The sequence below is a fragment of the Schistocerca americana genome, chromosome 5 (assembly GCF_021461395.2).
Source record: "Schistocerca americana isolate TAMUIC-IGC-003095 chromosome 5, iqSchAmer2.1, whole genome shotgun sequence".
In the NCBI taxonomy this organism is placed as follows: Eukaryota; Metazoa; Arthropoda; class Insecta; order Orthoptera; family Acrididae; genus Schistocerca; species Schistocerca americana.
The window spans coordinates 648,398,997-648,419,052 of NC_060123.1; the positions used below are offsets into that span (position 1 = coordinate 648,398,997).

At 44.5% G+C, this 20,056-nt stretch overlaps 1 protein-coding gene across 3 annotated transcripts in view; it reads left to right on the plus strand.

The window, feature by feature from the left end:
• LOC124615803 (inactive dipeptidyl peptidase 10) overlaps positions 1-20,056 on the plus strand; it is a 1,404,300-nt gene that overhangs the window by 1,014,518 nt on the left and 369,726 nt on the right. For all 3 annotated transcript variants that reach the window (XM_047143937.1, XM_047143938.1, XM_047143936.1), the window contains exon 5: positions 16,963-17,274. In XM_047143937.1, the coding sequence (XP_046999893.1) occupies positions 16,963-17,274 (312 nt within the window). The remainder of the gene's footprint in view (positions 1-16,962; positions 17,275-20,056) is intronic.

Below are 20,056 nucleotides of genomic sequence, written 5' to 3' on the forward strand. Positions count from 1 at the left end.
GCTGGAAAGTTTGTACAACGCCACGACACATGTCTAAGTCGGAGAGGTAGCTGGAAGGTGTGGCTAACTGTTGCGAATAAAAAATTCTTGATTTGCACTGTGGTTTTCATTTCGTGACTGATCGGACCTCACATTCCAAACAACCCTCGTATTTTTGCTTCTTGCAAAGCTATTTTCAGGAATCTCGTCGATGCTCTAAGAATAATCCTTTCCTGGAAATTACTTGCAATATTATTATAATGAAATTTTCCCGCTGTGCCAGCCAGTGTCTGGAACCGATGCTAGCATAAATGGCTCATATTTCTCTCGACCCGCGCCAAAAACGGTACCTTCTTCCTGCTTCTGTCCCTTTCATTTCTTGCCAAGCCCAGCGTATAGCGTAAATTTAGACAAAACCGGTGATGACGAGTAATGATGGAAAAATCTCTCTATACTTTCGTCTCATAACTGGCTACTTATTATCTCTCGCGTGGGCTCGCATCGCACATAAAATTAATAACAAAAATTAAACACGCTTTAACAAGGTTCAAGTTCCTACGATATTTCTAGTGTAAGTGGCTTCCTTCATTTTAATTTTGCCCTAAGTACTATGTAGTCTCTCTCTCTTCTTCCGTGTTAAAGTGTTTTGACTTTAATGTATGATGTGGTCGGGATTTTCTGAAAAAATATAAAGGATATTTAATACACTGCTGGCGTTGCGCATATTCTGCACGGTCGTAAACGCCGACGATGCTGAAAGTTGCAACGGACGCAAAAATATTAGTAAAAATGGGTATAATTTTGCTTGCAGTGATTTAATTACTTCATCCAAACTCGCGGATAGCTCTAAGAGCCCGGCCGAAGTGGCCGAGCGGTTCTAGGCGCTAAAGTCTGGAACCGCGCGACCGCTACGGTGACAGGTTCGAATCCTGCCACGGGCATGGATGTGTGTGATGTCCTTAGATTAGTTAGGTTTAAGTAGTTCTAGGGGACTGATGATCTCACAAGTTAAGTCCCATAGTGTTCAAAGCCGCTTAGCTCTAAGATAATCACAAGTAGCGTTAAACTACTACTGTTACTGCCCGATTAACTTGTTGCTGGGAAGACAGAGAAGATACAACAACCTATGTAGCGTAAGGATTTGTACTCACGATAAATAATTTCATTTACACCACACTGGCTTCAGTTTGGTTACGCATTTACTTGGAGGAAGTAAATTTAATTGCAAACTCAAAGATACTGAGAAGCAAGCTTAACCTTGTAGTCCACTGCGGTTAAATTTACTTATGCAGTGCCGCAAAAATTCTGATAAAATGAACTTTGCAAATATTATTATTTGAAAACTACTATCAATATTAAAAGTATTTATTATGATAATCTTTAGGTGAAGCCCAATGTTTAATATTTTAATTAAATTCTACGTAATGGCCGTCTGTGCACCATTGTGACGGAAGGAACTTAGAAGGGCAGTCTTCTACAAAACATATTTAAAATAATTATTCCCACTTAAATATTTGCACAGAGAGGGAGATGTTGAATAACAATAAGAGAAGTTCACTTTTTACCATGTATTCTAACAAAAAATACGTTCATCAAATACTTAATGTGTTACGATAGGCCGGCCGGGGCGGCCGAGCGGTTCTAGCCGCTACAGTCTGCAACCGCGTGACCGCTACCGTCGTAGGTTCGAATCCTGCTTCGGGCATGGATGTGTGTGATGTCCTTAGGTTAGTTAGGTTTAAGTAGTTCTAAGTTCTAGGGGACTGATGACCTCAGAAGTTAAGAAGCTAAGCAGCTTAATTCTTCAACAGCGGAGACAAAAGTAGTATTAGATCTTTGACTCAAGTCTTTCTACCAACAATGAGATACGATTTCCATGGTTTCAAATAATGTCTTTACATTGTATAGTTATTCTTTGATACTAAAATACACATTTTATTGGAATGTTTAACAGAAAAAATATCGTATTAACTAGTGGTAGGTTTTATAGTTATCTGTCGTATTAGCTATGGTTTTCATCGGGCTCCGAGCAGCGCGAGCTGTGTGACGTTCACAAAGGGGCGGCGTTTTTACATCGCACCCTTGTGAACGTATTGCGAGATTGTCGTGTCGTCAGGTTGACAGGGCGTAATAGGAATCAGGAGAGCCTCCCTGGACTAGCTGGGGCTAGAAATGGATAGCGTAGGGAACGATGAAGACCCAGGGCCTCAGACACGGGGGCCCGACCGAGAGCAGGCCGACCCCCCGCGAGCTGTACGTCCTCGGCCTTCCAGGCAAAGAATTAGTAATAGGGCTGAGGCAGATCATGCGGGTAGGTCTGAGCCAAATACCTCCAACACACAAGAAACAGACGTTGAACACGCACTCAGACAACAAATTCAAAAGTTACAACAAGCACAACAAGACAGCAACATGGCGACTCTCCGTAAAAACCAACCAACCAATCACGACGCACCACGACAGGACACAGAGAAAAACTCGACAAATGAAGACACAAATCATACATACGACGAAGACAACTATTCACAATATTACCACTCTTCAGATTCTGAGATATCTGAGACAGAAGAGATGGAACAAGACGATGGGGAAGGGGAATTCCAAACCCCTCCCCCACGGAAAACAGCAAAGAGAAAGAACACTGGAGATGACACTGCACCGCACAAACAATTCTCCATTCAGACAGAAAACCGATTTGAACCTCTCTCACCTCCACCTCAACGAAGCAATAGTACTATTAATCCAGCAACTGCAACCCATCCAACTCCATCATCATCAAATGCTCCGCAGGCCATCCCCAGGAAACCAAGGATCCCGCCCATCACTATCCAATATAAGGGACACTACCTAACGCTAAATGCAGCATTAAAAAAGCACATGGAAGGACCAATACAGGCCATCTATAAAGGAGACACCATCAAATACCATTTTGACTCAATGAAAGACCAACGGACAGCACTCGACTTCTTTCATCACCACAACATTTCCAACTTCACTCATCAACCACAAAATGAAAGACATTTAAAAGTTGTGATTACAGGTTACCCGAAACAGTCACAGAAGCAGAAGTAGACAAGGACCTACGAGACCTCAACTTCAACCCGAGAAACGTTCACCAGTACAAGAAAAGAGACAATAATACAAAGCAATTAAGACCCATGGATGTCTTCTGCGTAACACTTGACAGAAAACCTGAAAACGACGCCATCTACCACGTCCGCTACATACTTGACACGAAGGTAACAGTTGAATCTTATCAAAACAAAGACGGTCCACCACAATGTAAAAAGTGCCAGGGTTTCTTTCACACCGCAAACTATTGTTCAATGCCTACTCGCTGTGTCCGCTGCGGTGGCGCCCATAGAGCAAGAGATTGTAGCCTCCCAGTAAATGCTACATCACACTGCGTAAAGTGTAAGCAAGATGGCCACCCCGCGTCCTTTCGCGGCTGCGAAGAATTTCAGAAAGCAATACGTATCTACCAAGCACAACGACCAAGAACCACCACTCCAGCAGTAACAACAATTCAACCAGCCATAAAGAACACACCAATGCCAACTCCAGCCGAAGCCAGCCGCAGAGGACGTAAAACATGGGCAAATCTCCAGACAAACCAGGAATCACCCTCAACTACCCAGACACATGAGGCACCAAATTCGACCTCAAACCAATCAACCGGACCTGCTTCCTTCCTCGACTTCCTAAACCATATGAAAAACTTCTGGAAAAACACACAGTAGACCAACATTATTTCAATCATCACCACCACATTTCAGCAATTCATGACTGCACCAGACATACTATCAAAAGTAATGGCAATTGTCGGTGGAATTATGAAGTTCTTTGTCACCGATAATGGAAATTAGACCTACCAGGAAACAAAACCTTCGTTTTTGTAACTTTAACGCATCAGGACTACACAACAAAAAAGACCTATTAAATGAATTCATAGAAGAAAACAAGATCGACATACTATTTGCCACTGAAACTCATTTACGTCCATCACAATCCTTTAAACTTAGAAATATGGTATGCCACCGAACAGACCGAACTAACCGACAGGGAGGCGAAACGGCCATCTTCATTCGCTCACATATACGTCACAATCCGGAAATTACGCCACAAATGACATCTTTAGAAGCCACAATAGTTAAAATAGAAACAGCACAGGGAAAAATAACCCTGGTGGCTGCATACCTCAGCCCCAGAGCAACATTCGAACAAAACGACCTACTACAAATATTCGATAACAACAACAAAATCTTACTGGCCGGCGACTTAAATGCAAAAAACACCACCTGGAATGCACGACGGAACAATGCACGCGGAAACACACTATATAACCTACAAGGACGACTGAACGCTGTAATTTCCGCTCCTGAAGATATTACCCACATTCCATTCAATCATCGCCACCAACCCGACGTCCTTGACATCTGCATAACCAAGAACCTCGATCCTGACTTACATCTCCGAACCTTTCAAGATCTCACCTCCGACCATCTACCTGTAATCGGCCACATCGGTAACGCAATAGAACCGCCTCACCCACGACACAAAACCATTATAAATTGGGACCAATACCAGAGATGGCTAAATAATAACATTCGTCCTACGCTAGACCTAACTACTACACAAAAAATAGAAGAGGCCATCGGCTCGCTAACAGACAAAATTAAAACAGCATATAAGAAAGCATCTACAACTACAATATTTCCTGAATCAAACGTTCATTCTCTGCCACCACTTATACAAGAACTCAAATACCCTAAAAACGCAGCTAGACGCCGATGGCTCGACACACGAAATTCGGAAGATAGAAGACAACTAAACAGACTCAAAAAGCAAATCCATCACCGTGTACAAGAGTGGAGAGCCGAAGTCTGGGAAGACCGTATGAGCACCCTACAACTCCGAAATAAAGACAATTGGAAACCGATCAAAAACCTGCGACGCACGAAAACACACAAACCGGCATTACTGCACAATAAAAATTCCATCTTCGACGCCTTCAGCCAGGCAGAACTTTTTGCAGCCACCTATGAACAACAAAATACAATAGAACCCCAAGGAAACCAACAACCTGACATACTACAATATCAACAACATGTGACAACTACAGCCCAGAATATACGTCAGACACCACCTCGCGATCTACCAGAATTAACCACTCCTGCTGAAATAAAAACAATTATTAACCGACTCGGCACAAACTCCGCTCCTGGACCGGACCTCATCTGCAACATTCATCTCCAGAACCTGCCTAGGAAACCTCTAGTCCTTCTCACCAGAATCATCAACGCCTGTCTAATCAACCGCTACTTTCCACAAGCATGGAAGATCTCCAAAATAGTACCTATCCCAATACCTGGAAAAGACCTGAAGCAACCACAAAATTACAGACCGATAAGCCTACTCCCAACGATGTCAAAGCTCCTGGAACGCATCCTGCTCCCAAGAATTCGACAACCTTTACTTGACGGCAACATCATCCGACAAGAAGAATTTGCATTCCGAGAAAAACTGTCAGCAGAACTCCAGATCCTCCGTATTACGGAACACATTACCAAAAACATGAACCTCTCTAAATATACAGCCGCAATTTTTCTAGACATCGAAAAGGCATACGACAAAGTATGGAAGGACAACCTAGTTACGAAATTAAAAGACCAGACCGACATTCCTGAATGCTACATCAAAATGATTGACAGTTTCTTACACGACCGAAGATGTTTTGTGCAGATTGATAACAAACGATCAGCTCATAAAATATTACAGAAAGTAATACCGCAGGGTTCGGTACTTTCGCCAACCCAATTCACCGTATATGTAAATGACATCCCGAAAACAGAAACTTCGATAATAGCGCAATTTGGAGACGATACGGCACTCCTAGAAACGCACCGACGACTATCAACAACAATAAATAGACTACAACAACAAGTGGATCACACAGAAAAATGGGCCAAACTAAACAAGATCAAAATAAACCCGGAGAAGACAGTCGCCATAATATTTACACACCGTCGACCACAAATCCACGACCAAATTGAGTTAAACGGAACGCAAATACCATGGACAACATCAGTAAAATACCTTGGCGTAACAATAGACAATAAAATGCTATTCAAGCAGCACACAGAGCAAAAACGACAACGCATATCAAGAACCATCCACGCATCTGCACTCTTCTGGCCAGCAAGGAAATGTTTCAAATAACAAAATTAAACATATACAAAGCAATAGTCATACCTATGATGCTCTACGGCTGCTCGTCATGGGGCATAAGCATTAGAACCGATAGGAAACCACTCCAAACACCTCAAAACAGATGCTTAAAGCTTATCCTTAACGCGCCATGGTGGACGAGTACAAATCGCATACACGAAGAACTAAACATGCCGACAGTCGACAACCAAATCATCACCTCTACAAGAAGACTCATCGAAAAAATAGAAAGGCTCAGACCTACCAGACAGCAATTACAAGATTTAGCAACTGTAGAACCAGCCCCTTGGCAAAAAATAAGAGTTCCGCTATCCATACTACAATACAACTAAGAGATGCAAATCAATAGAAAAGGTCACATCAGAATAACGAAGCTTCAGAATAATATATAAAGATACCAAAACTGTGGGCCTCAAGGACCAATAATCTGTGCCCAAAGGCTCTCCAACGAATACAAGGTGTCCCATTTTTCTCAAATAAATGGTGTCCCCAGTAAGAAAACCTACCCCGCACACTTGAGGGACCAACCTCCTCCGGAGGTAGTACCCTTGCCGACGCACAACACACACACACACACACACACACACACACACACACACACACACAAAAATATATGGTTTTCATCGACAGAAATACACTCAGTTGTGTACTTTCTTTACACTTCACATTTACGCGTCTAGTGTAGGCTTAGTTTAATTTTTATAGGGCTTTCCAGGAGAGTCATTATGTAATAAATTCCGCCAACCCTACATCTACATCTAGATGATTATTCTGCAATTCACATTTAAGTGCTTGGCAGAGGGTTCATCGAACCACAATCATACTATCTCTCTACCAGTCCACTGTTCGCCCCGGTACCTGAGTGGTCAGCGTGACAGACTGTCAATCCTAAGGGCCCGGGTTCGATTCCCGGCTGGGTCGGAAATTTTCTCCGCTCAGGGACTGGGTGTTGTGTTGTCCTAATCATCATCATTTCATCCCCATCGACGCGCAGGTCGCCGAAGTGGCGTCAAATCAAAAGACCTGCACCAGGCGAAAGGTCTACCCGACGGGAGGCCCTAGCCACACGACATTTCCATACCAGTCCACTCCCGAACAGCGCGCGGGAAAACGAACACCTAATCCTTTCTGATCGAGCTCTGATTTCTCTTATTTTATTTTGATGATCATTCCTACCTATGCAGGTTGGGCTCAACAAAATATTTTCGCATTCGGAAGAGAAAGTTGGTGACTGAAATTTCGTAAATAGATCTCACCGCGACGAAAAACGTCTTTGTATTAATGACTTCCATCCCAATTCGCGTATCATATCTGCCACACTCTCTCCCCTATTACGTGATAATACAAAACGAGCTGCCCTTTTCTGCACCCTTTCAATGTCCTCCGTCAATCCCACCTGGTAAGGATCCCACACCGCGCAGCAATATTCTAACAAAGGACGGACGAGTGTAGTGTAAGCTGTCTCTTTAGTGGACTTGTTGCATCTTCTAAGTGTCCTGCCAATGAAACGCAATCTTTGGCTCGCCTTCCCCACAATATTATCTATGTGGTCCTTCCAACTGAAGTTGTTCGTAAATTTAGCATGTGCCCAGTGACTGCGAGGGAGTGGACGTAAGCGGCCACAACTGTTGCTGGTCCCAGAACGGAGCAGGGCAGGGCAGAGCAGAGAACAGGCGGCTATTGAACGCCCGACAGGCGGCCAATTACGGCGCCACACCGGGACACGACGCCGTCACCCCACTGCGGTGAGAGGGGGAGGTGGGAGTGAGGGGGGGGGGGTGCCAGATTAACTCCGTGATTGTCGCGCCTGGGGACTCCACTCGCCCGTAGCCGCTGTGTCTGGTGCCGACGTCAGTCAGCCGTCAAAGCCTTTCTGAAAGGGAGCAGCTTAATTTGATTGTCGATGCGGCGGTTCGTCGAAAGCACTTACCAATGCACTCACTGGTGTCAGCATCAAACCGACTGTTAGTCTCTAATACCGGGAATCCAAGAATATTTCACAGTCATTTGCATTGGATGGTCAAAATAAAAGAGGCCCAGTGCCCTATAAACAACACACAGACAATTCATTCGTTTACTATACATACACAGTTGTTGTTGTTGTGGTCTTCAGTCCTGAGACTGGTTTGATGCAGCTTTCCATGCTACTCTATCCTGTGCAAGCTTCTTCATCTCCAAGTAACTACTGTAACCTACTACCTTCTGAATTTGCTTAGCGTATTCATCTCTTGGTCTCCCTCTATGATATTTACCCCCTCACGCTGCCATCCAATACTAAATTGGAGAGCCCTTTATGCCTCGGAACGTGCCGTTCTTCTAGTCAAGTTGTGCCACAAATTCTTCTTCTCCCGAATTCTGTTTAGTACGTTCTATTAATTATGGATCTCCCCATCTAACCTTCAGCATTCTTCTGTAGCGCTACATTTCGAAAGCTTCTATTCTCTTCTTGTCTAAACTGTTTATCGTTCTTGTTACACATCCATAGATGGCTACTTTCCATACAAATACTCTCAGAAAAGAATTCCTCGCACTTAAATCTGCACTCGATCTTAACAAATTTCTCTTCTTCAGAAACGCTTTCCTTGCCATTGCCAGTCTACAATTTATATCCTCTCTACTTCGACCATAATCAGTTATTTTGCTCCCCAAATAGCATATCTCATTTACTACTTTAAGCGTCTCATTTCCTAATCTAATACCCTCAGCATCACCCGATTTAATTCGACTACATTCCATTATCCTCGCTTTGCTTTCTTGATGTTCATTTTATATTCCCTTTTCAATACACTGACAGAATTACAATGTCATCGGCAAACGTCGAAGTTTCTATTTTTTCTCCATGGTTTTTAATTCCTACTCCATATTTTTGTTTTGTTTCCTTTACTGCTTGCTCAATATACAGATTGAATAACATCGAGGATAGGCTAAAACCCTGACTCACTCCCTTCCCAACCACTGCCTACCTTCATGCCCCTCGACTCTTATAACTGCCGCCTGGTTTCTGTACAAATTGTAAATAGCCTTTCGATTCCTGTATTTGACCCTGTCACCTTCAGAATTTGAAAGAGAGTATTCCAATCAATATAGTCAAAAGCTTTCTTTAAGTCTACAAATGCTAGACAAGCATGTTTGCCTTTCCTTAATCTATCTTCTAAGATAACTCGTAGTGTCAGTATTGCCTCTCGTGTTCCAACGTTTCTACGAAATCCAAACTGTTTTTTCCATTCGTCTGTAAAGAATTCGTGTTAGTATTTTGCAGCCGTGACTTATTAAACTGATAGTTCGGTAATTTTCATACGTGTCGCCACTTGCCTTCATCGGGATTGTAATTATTATATTCTTCTTGAAATCTGAGGGTATTTTACCTGTGTCATATATCTTGCTCACCAGATGGTAGAGTTTTGCCATGGCTGGCTCTCCCAAGCCTATCGGTAGTTCTAATGGAATGTTGTCTACTCCCGCGGCCTTGTTTCGACTTAGGTCTTTCAGCGCTCTGTTAAACTCTTTGCACAATAATATATCTCCTATTTCATTTTCATCTACGTCCTCTTCGATTTCCTTAATATTTCCTTCAAATGCATCGTCCTTGTACAGACCCTCCATATACTCCAACCTACTTTCTGCTTTCCCTTCTTTGTTCAGAACTGGTTTTTCATCTCAGATCTAGATATTCATACAGGTGGTTCTCTTTTCTCGTAAGGTCTCTCTAATTTGCCTGTAGGCAGTACCCCTAGTGATATATGCCTCTACATCCTTACATTTGTCCTCTAGCCATCCCCGCTTAGTCAATTAGGACTTCCAGTCAATCTCATTTTTGAGGCGTTTGTGTTCCTTTTCGCCTGCTTAATCTACTACATTTTTATGTTTTCTCCTTTCATCAATTAAATTCAATATCTCTTGTGTTTTTTACAGAGTACTAAATTATTAGTATGAAAAACAACGTACTGAATATTCAATTGGTCAGCAGTCCACAGGAAGTACTGAAAATGTACACCATAAACTTCAGTACACAGCTCACCCTCACGTCGCTACATGTTTCTGGAAACTTTTACCATTCCATCTGTTGTGGTTTCCGCAGTCGCATTGCGAATATTTGTTTTCAACTCTTCATTTGTATTTGGGTTGTTACGATAGACTTTATCCTTTAAATTACGCCACAAATACAAATCAAAGGTAGACAGATCGGGCGATCTGGGAGGCGGAAACTGTATGTTCAGCGAAAGCTTCATGACCGTGTGACGTCGAAAACCGTGGAGTACGCGCCGTAGCGCCATCTTACTGGAAAGGCACCTACTCTCGTTCTTCGTCCGTTAGCTGTGCTATGAATGATTGCAATAATCCCATTACGTATACTTGAGAGTTCACGGTGTTGTTCAAGAAAATGGGGCCTACATTCCGTTTGCCTGAAACTGCACACCAAACGCCTGCTCTCAAATCATGCAGAGGCACCTCAGAGCGTTCCCTGGGATTATCTGCTGAAGGATGACGTGTGCTCTGAGAGCTGACATACCAGCTAAGGCGAAACCATGCTTCGTCTGGGTTGAAGTAAAGATTTGGGTCCAGTGTTTTCGTTGTGCGTAATCCGTCGCTTTCAGTGCTTTAATACTTTGTATGCTCGCATATATAAGGGCTTCAATATATTGTGACACGACGTTTGTTTGATGTTAAACTGAAATGAGTTGAAAACAAACATCTGGATTGATTTCCGTAGACTTCTTGCAATAGTCTCGTGAACAGATTCGGTATTTTCCGCCGAACAAACTGTCTTTACACGGACGCGTATGCCGTTAGCGACTGAATCCGTTGCTCTAAATTTAGTGACCTTTTTCTGTGCAACACTGTTCGCAGGATTGTTGTCTCCGAATATTTTATGTTGGATCTTTCACTTAACGTTTTAAATGATTTACGTGAGATAATTTTAAACAATAAACATTTTGTTCGATATAAAAAGGCTTTCTCCAGAACTGTATTCTCAACAAGCTTCAAAATGATTACTTACAACGCAGCACTGGTCACTAAATCGTCACTCGACATCAAGTGACATCACGTGATCCTGCTCGAGCGTTACCCTAGCGTTAAGAAATGACGAGACTCAAATAGCTTCAAATATCACGCTCAGTATAACATGGGGCCTCTTTACATTTACTTAGTTCCACATTGTGTAGTGTAGTACCAAGAAAATGTCGGCGAAACTCGCTAACTGAAGTCGTCGACTTGCGTCCATACAAGCAGTTGTGCAGTTTCTTTTATGTCTTAAAATATCTACTGTCTCCCATCGGGTTCCCTTAAATGGCGGGCAGCACCGCATAACAGCCACGCTATGAGGGAAACAAACCAACAGCCAAACAGGCGAAGACATCAGGTAAACACGCCGAAGATTCCAGTCGATTAATAGGAACCTTTCCTTGCAGAGGTCGCCGCGACATATCCGGCCACGGATTCCTACGCCGGGTTTCTATTGGCTCCAGCTCACTATATAGGCCCGGCCGGTCGAAGGCCGACCAGTCTTCGTCCGCTGCTAATGGCAACCGCTATAGCAGAGTCTCCGAGAAGATATCACCGAAGCCGCTGTACTGCACCGCCGATCGAAGTACCAGCCGACCGAGAGGAACCACATCTCCGGCTAGATCTACGGACGTCTACATCTATTGTACAGCCAGCTATTGTATTGTAGAAGAAGTTACGTTCAATAAACTGTTGGAGAATACAACAAAATACGAGTACATCTTTGTTGTATGACTACAGAAACTACAATGCAATAGCTGGTCACGGGGAGTACGCGTGACACCTTTGCAGACGGACCGCGCTCTCAACTTTGTGGTCAAGCCCACGGTCCCTCAGTGCGACGATCACATTTTGTCTCTGTTTTTTCTGTGAGATATTTATCGTAATTTTTGCTACCATATACGAGTAAAATGGTTCTGAGTTTGTTTTACCACATTGGCTTTTCTACTCTAGTATAGAGAACTTATAACACCAACAAGTATTTATTTAAGCTGCAAAGCTAGTGAAAAGCTGCTTTGGATTTGCCTACATTGGATCTTGTGGGGTGACTGAAATTAATTTTATCAAAAGAACAAACTATAACTTTTAGCACATGCTGGAGCTCGGAGATTAATTTATGGGACGGACGACGAAATGTTGGTGAATTACACTCCTGGAAATTGAAATAAGAACACCGTGAATTCATTGTCCCAGGAAGGGGAAACTTTATTGACACATTCCTGGGGTCAGATACATCACATGATCACACTGACAGAACCACAGGCACATAGACACAGGCAACAGAGCATGCACAATGTCGGCACTAGTACAGTGTATATCCACCTTTCGCAGCAATGCAGGCTGCTATTCTCCCATGGCGACGATCGTAGAGATGCTGGATGTAGTCCTGTGGAACGGCTTGCCATGCCATTTCCACCTGGCGCCTCAGTTGGACCAGCGTTCGTGCTGGACGTGCAGACCGCGTGAGACGACGCTTCATCCAGTCCCAAACATGCTCAATGGGGGACAGATCCGGAGATCTTGCTGGCCAGGGTAGTTGCCTTACACCTTCTAGAGCACGTTGGGTGGCACGGGATACATGCGGACGTGCATTGTCCTGTTGGAACAGCAAGTTCCCTTGCCGGTCTAGGAATGGTAGAACGATGGGTTCGATGACGGTTTGGATGTACCGTGCACTATTCAGTGTCCCCTCGACGATCACCAGTGGTGTACGGCCAGTGTAGGAGATCGCTCCCCACACCATGATGTCGGGTGTTGGCCCTGTGTGCCTCGGTCGTATGCAGTCCTGATTGTGGCGTTCACCTGCACGGCGCCAAACACGCATACGACCATCATTGGCATCAAGGCAGAAGCGACTCTCATCGCTGAAGACGACACGTCTCCATTCGTCCCTCCATTCACGCCTGTCGCGACACCACTGGAGGCGGGCTGCACGATGTTGGGGCGTGAGCGGAAGACGGCCCTACGGTGTGCGGGACCGTAGCCCAGCTTCATGGAAACGGTTGCGAATGGTCCTCGCCGATACCCCAGGAGCAACAGTGTCCCTAATTTGCTGGGAAGTGGCGGTGCGGTCCCCTACGGCACTGCGTAGGATCCTACGGTCTTGGCGTGCATCCGTGCGTCGCTGCGGTCCGGTCCCAGGTCGACGGGCACGTGCACCTTCCGCCGACCACTGGCGACAACATCGATGTACTGTGGAGACCTCACGCCCCACGTGTTGAGCAATTCGGCGGTACGTCCACCCGGCCTCCCGCATGCCCACTATACGCCCTCGCTCAAAGTCCGTCAACTGCACATACGGTTCACGTCCACGCTGTTGCGGCATGCTACCAGTGTTAAAGACTGCGATGGAGCTCCGTATGCCACGGCAAACTGGCTGACACTGACGGCGGCGGTGCACAAATGCTGCGCAGCTAGCGCCATTCGACGGCCAACACCGCGGTTCCTGGTGTGTCCGCTGTGCCGTGCGTGTGATCATTGCTTGTACAGCCCTCTCGCAGTGTCCGGAGCAAGTATGGTGGGTCTGACACACCGGTGTCAATGTGTTCTTTTTTCCATTTCCAGGAGTGTATTTTAGGCAAGACAGTATTTAAGAGAAAAGTTTGGTTTATTACTTTTGAACCGTAAATAGCAGTTCTGCGCCAGTCAGCGACGATTTAATGATTACTATACACGACGCATAGGCTCGACGTTTATCACAGTCATCATCCCTGCTCTACGTAGGCTGTTATCTTTTCCTTCTCACGCTGTAGAGAACCGAACTTGCAAACCTAAAGCTGAAATTAATATTATTAGACAATAAAGAATTTTGGTACTCAGTAAAGAACATACAACTTAAATAAACATTCTTTACCGTCGCATTTGTTATGTAGTGTTCGACAGAACTGGAGGAGATAAAGTGTTGTAAGTATAAAATCCGACCACAACGATGACAATACTGCAGTAGCTAATTTGTGGTAAACAAAATATTAATTACGAAAATTTTCTCTCAGGTACATCATCTGCTGTGAATATAAAATAAAAATCATAGGTGGTCCACTTGCAGAAATGTAATTACAATAGGTTTCAATCAATTTCAGGTCCAGAAAATTTATCTCATTCTAGTTAACAGCCGAATGTATTGCAGTTTCCCTTTGCAAATGTTGTTTTCACATAATCAACGTGTTTCGGTCACACACAAAGACTAAAAAAACTATAACTGACCCAATGAGTTAACGGTCGCGTGAGGGTCAGTTTCGTCGGTAACAGTTATTGCTAGCGGGAGGAGATCAGTGTTTAACGTCCCGTCAACAACGAGGTCATTAGAGACGGAGCACAAGCGCGGATTATGGAAGGATGGAGGAAGTAATATCTGTTGTATTTTGTGAACGATCGAGGACGTCGAAACCAGGTCTCCGAGAAATGACATGACGCACAGAGAGACGTAGTTTTCTACCATGTTTAATATTCTCAACTCTTGTAACAACCGACATATTTAAGCAAGTATTTTTAATGGAACTATGTACTTCTTTAATGGCTTTCTAAAGGTACTGAAAACACGAGGATAGTCATATAACGCTTGCTAATATTGCCATTGGAGTATTTACTAAAGTATTCGAGGACCGTTATCTAACTGCAAGCCAAGGCGACCAGAATCGGTTGTTGGCGCGTAAGCACCCGCAAGTGTGGCTGTCTCGCCAGGCGTCGCAGGTGCATCGAGCCTTTCCACTGTTTACTTGCTTCCTTAAAAGGTATACACTTAAAACATGAGTATCTAAATAAATCTGAAATAGTTTTTTAAGGTACAGTTGCATTTTATAATAATCGTATAAAATAGGATCAAGAGAAAAAACGTTTTACCTTACTAGCATTGGCGTGACTTTTTGTTACATGTAAAATCGGAGTCTGGAACGGAAACCCCATTTACCGCAATTTAGAACGTAATGACTGATTTTGGCCGCCTCAATTTCTTAACTTAACCACCATTTTTTTTAAATATTTGTGAAAAATTTCGTCGCCACCTTTTATATGCGTTATACCACTGTACTCCTCGTTTCAAAATCTTCTGCATACCGTAAACAAGTAAATCGTTCTATTAAAACAAAGACATGCATTATCTGATCAGAAGTACCCTCACATCTATTTGTGGAAACATTTACGAGAGCGTGAACACTTCTGCAATAGTTGCCCATCCTTCCTCAAAAGAAAGTAATTTTCGACGCTTGGAGCTGGAGACAAGTCGACGGTCTGAATCATCTCAGAGTCTACTGCTGGGTTCAGGTCGTGACTCTGGGCAGACCGGTCCATTTCAGGTGTCTTACTGTCCACAAACCATTGCCTGACATGCTGCGTTAGGACAGGGTGCGCTGTCAATCTAATACCAAGAATCGTCGTGTTCGAACACTTCCTCTATTGTACGCAGTACACTCCGTTGTAGAATGTGTCGATATACTTCCCCATTTAGCATTGTCTCAAGAGCAATAATGGGGCCACACAAAAAACACGAAAAACTCACGATTCCGAAAAACCACCTCCCTGTACTTCACTGTCGTCAGTACAAATGATGGCAGCTGACGTTTCCTAGACATTCACCAAACCCAAGCCTTGCCATCCGATTGCCCCCGGATGTAGCGTGATTCGTCATTGCAAATCACTTGGCTCCTGTCACCCGCGGTCCAGTGACATCGCTCTCTACAGCTCCTCAGGCGTCACTTGGCTTTGGTTGAAGAAATGCTCCATCCTTGTATGCCACTCTTTTTAATGACTTATGCGCAATCATTGTGCTAGCTGGAGTGCTGGTATCACTTTGCAAGCCTCGAGTGATCCTTCCAACGACTTCAAATGGTTTTTCACAACCACTGTCCACAATGCTTTTCGGGCACTGTCTGCTTCGTCTCGGTTTAGCTGTAATTTTTCCGTCTGGTTTCCACCTGACAATCACATCACCAACAGTCGACTTGGATAGCTTTAGAAACGTTCCAATGCCCCTCATGGACCTGGTACTCAGTCACATCCAACGGCCAGTCCAAGTTCGAAGTTGCAGATCTCTCCTGACCGCTCCATTCTGGTGTTACTTCTTCCCTATTGACAATACAATACTCCTTGCCTGTTTTTTTACTGGCGAATCCGGCTCCCGCGACGTCTAGTGGTCAGCTCCTCGTTGCACAGGGGTATAAGGATACTTTTGATCAGATACTCCTGTTCTTCGTTCAGTATCTCAGCTTATCCAAGAGTTGAGAGTATCAACCACGAAACAAAATGTCGTGCCACTCTGCGTACTAATATTTGCTGAAAAACCGCGCTTGGATACCTGGCACCGTTAATGGCATTAAACGGGAATCACACCATCCTCAAAGCACTCTGAATATTCCCGTTGTGGAGAATTTAAATAACAATAAAGGAAAACAGTATTACTACTTAGTCAGATTCTGATGGAGGAGGCAGTTTGAGTTTTAACTGAAATATGGGGTGGGATTGTACATTCGTAGCATTTTGTATTTTTTATTTAATATACGTATTACATACGTTCCACACTTCAAGGTGAGTATTGTAGCAATCTGCAGGTGAACAACACAAAGGTCAGAACTGTAAGGAAGTGCACCACTGTCCCATCACACATGTCAGCCACTTCTGCTGAGTCCATTTTCGTGAAAACTAACTCTGTCATTCCGACACGCTGCTACGACTGTTTCTGCGGCTAGCAGGCGCCTCGGCCAGTTGCCGCGCCCCACGAGCGCTGCTGACGCGGCCGGGCGGCGCGCCGTGTTGCAGGACCTGGTGTACCCGACGGTGGGCGACGGCCACAACTGGCGCAGCATCGTGCTGTCGCTGGTCGTGATCGGGCTCGTGATCGCGGGCATCGTGACGGCCATCTATCTGCTGGGCTACGTGGACGAGCTGCTCTACTGGAGCGGCCAGCGCATGAAGCTGGAGGAGTTCCTGGAGGGCGACCTGACTCCAGAGCGGCTGCCGCCCGCCTGGGTGACGCGCACGCAGTTCGTCTACCAGGCGGACGACGGCAGCCTCGCCGTGCTAGACACCTCCAACGACTCCATCTCGCTGCTCGTCACCAACCACACGCTGGTGAGCGCCGCGCCGCACCGCCTCTCTCTCTTGCTCTAGCCCGAGTACACTAGTGACCAAAGGGTTTGAGTACTAAGTAAAACCTAATCACATGTCACATGGCATATAACAGCGTACTAAACGCGAGTTACAAGGTCATTTGTAACACAGCACTACAAAACGAAGCATTTGAAGCCGTACATTGACAATTACACTGAGCTGACAAAAGTCGTGGGATGGCGATATGCACACATACAGATGGTGGTAGTATCGGGTACACTAGGTGTAAGAGGGCAGTGCATTGGTGGAGTTCTCACTTGTGCTCAAGTTTCTGATGTGAAAAGATTTCCCAGGTGATTACGGCCGGGCGATGGGAATTAACAGACTTTCAGCGCGAAATGATTGTTGGAGCCAGACGCGTGGGACATTCCATTTCAGAAATCTTTGCGGAATTCAGTTCAAATGTGTGTGGATTCTTAAGGGACCAGACTGCTGAGCTCACCTGTCACTAGTCTTACACACTACTGAAACTAATTTATGCTAAGAACAACACACACACACACACACATGACCGAGAGAGGACTCGAACCTCGGGTGGGAGGGGCCGCGCAATCAGTGACATTGGGCATCTAACAGCGCTGCCACTCCTCGCGGCGGGAATTCAGTATTCCGAGATCCATTGTGTTATTAGTGTGCCGAGAACACCCAATTTTGGGCATTACCCCTCACCACGGACGCCGCAGTGCTCGACGACCTTCACCCAACGGACGAAAGCAGCGGCGTTTGCGTAGAGTTGCCAGTGCTAAGAAACAAGCAGCACTACGTGAAATAACAGCAGAAGCCAATAAGGGACGTACGACACACGAATCCATTAGCACACGATAGGGAATTTGCAGTTAATGGGCTGTTGGCAGCAGACGACCGACGCGAGTGCCTTTGCTAACAGCAAGATGCCGCCTTCAGTGCCTCTCCTGGGTTTGTAACCATTTCGGTTGTACCCTAGATAACTGGGAAACCGTGGTCTGGTCAGATATAACTCCCGGTTTCAATTTATAAAAGCTGTTAGTAAGGTTCCAGTGTGGCTTAGGTCGCACGTAGCCATGGACTCATGTCGTCAACAAGGCACTGTGCAACCTGGTGATGGCTCCACAATGGTGTAAGCTCTGTTTACATGGAATGTTCAAAAATGTTCAAATGTGTGTGAAATCTTATGGGACTTACCTGCTAAGGTCATCAGTCCCTAAGCTTACACTCTACTTAACCGAAACTATCCTAAGGACAAACACACACACCCATGCTCGAGGGAGGACTCGAACCTCCGATGGGACCAGCCGCACAGTCCATGACTGCAGCGACACAGACCGCTCGGCTAATCCCGCGCGGCTACATGGAATGAACTGAGTCCCCAAACAACGATGGAATTTTTATGAATGACAATGCACCATGTTACAGGACCACAGTTGTTCGCGATTGGTTTGAAGTACATTCTGGACAGTTCGAGCGAATGATTTGGCCACCCAGATCGCCCGACACGAATCCCATCTAACATTAATGAGACGTAATCGAGAGTTCGGTTCGTGCACAAAATCTGCACTGGCAATACTTTCTCGATTATGGACGGCTGTAGAGACAGCATGGCTCAGTACCTCAATATTTCTGTCAGGGACTTCCAACGACTTGTTAAATCCATGATGAGACGGGCTGCTGCACTTCGCCGGGCAAAAGGAGGCCCGAAATGATATTAGGAGGTATCCCACGACTCACATAAGAGTTTTATACATCATAACGGGAGGATGAATATGACACCTAACTTAATTCGGCAGTAATGAGGAGATTTGCCTATAAGTATATAATGCAAAAGGGATGTTCCTGTCTATAAATGAGAAAGCGTTTCATGATAAGCCATCATTACAGCCACTTAGGACTGTCCTACATATTCACACACACAAGTACAGTGTGACTGTATATGTCAATTGGACTCCTTGTCGATACATCGTATCTATTCACATTCACGTGTACAATAGCACTGTACTCGTACACATGAACGTGTTGAGACAAAGTGAATAATAATAATGATATCAATACGGAACGTTACACTAACGTAACTAATAATCGTCAGTCTTAATAGCACAGTTTTATTTAATTCAGATCTCCAAATGACTCGTTTCGACAGCTCCATCGTCTGACCTATGATAAAACAAACTGAACAGTAAATCAGGAGCAGATACATCCCATCTGAGCTACACAATGATTGTCCTGACCCGTTGAACATAACAAAGAGAGAGAGATAAAAACATACTATAAAAATAAACAATAAATTCTAGCATAAGTAGGTATACAGTATCTTGCCAGACTTTTGTTTCCCTGTATAAACGTAACTCGCAACCTGACTACTCTACACAGCCCATCTTCGAAGAATTATCTCTATATATAAAAATCCAGTGTCCTGACTGAGTGACTCAGCATCGCCCAGACCAAACTGCTAACGACAGAAACTTGAAATTTGGAGAAGGTGTGGATCTTAAATTTCAGGCGTCGTTTCAGGAAGGATTTTTCGAAATTCCAACCCTAAGGGGGTGAAAGAGTGGATCAATACTTTTTTTTAAAAAAAATGTCGCTATTAAAGCAATTTAGAAGCTAGATGTACGAAAATTGGTTTTCGCTTTCTTGGCCGGAAATAAATGCTTTTAAATTTAACTCTACAGGGTGAAATAGCAAGTAAAAGCTTTTTTGGAAAATATATCATTATTAAATAACTTCTACAGTATTTTTAAAAGTACGTCTATCAGCATTGGTATTTGAA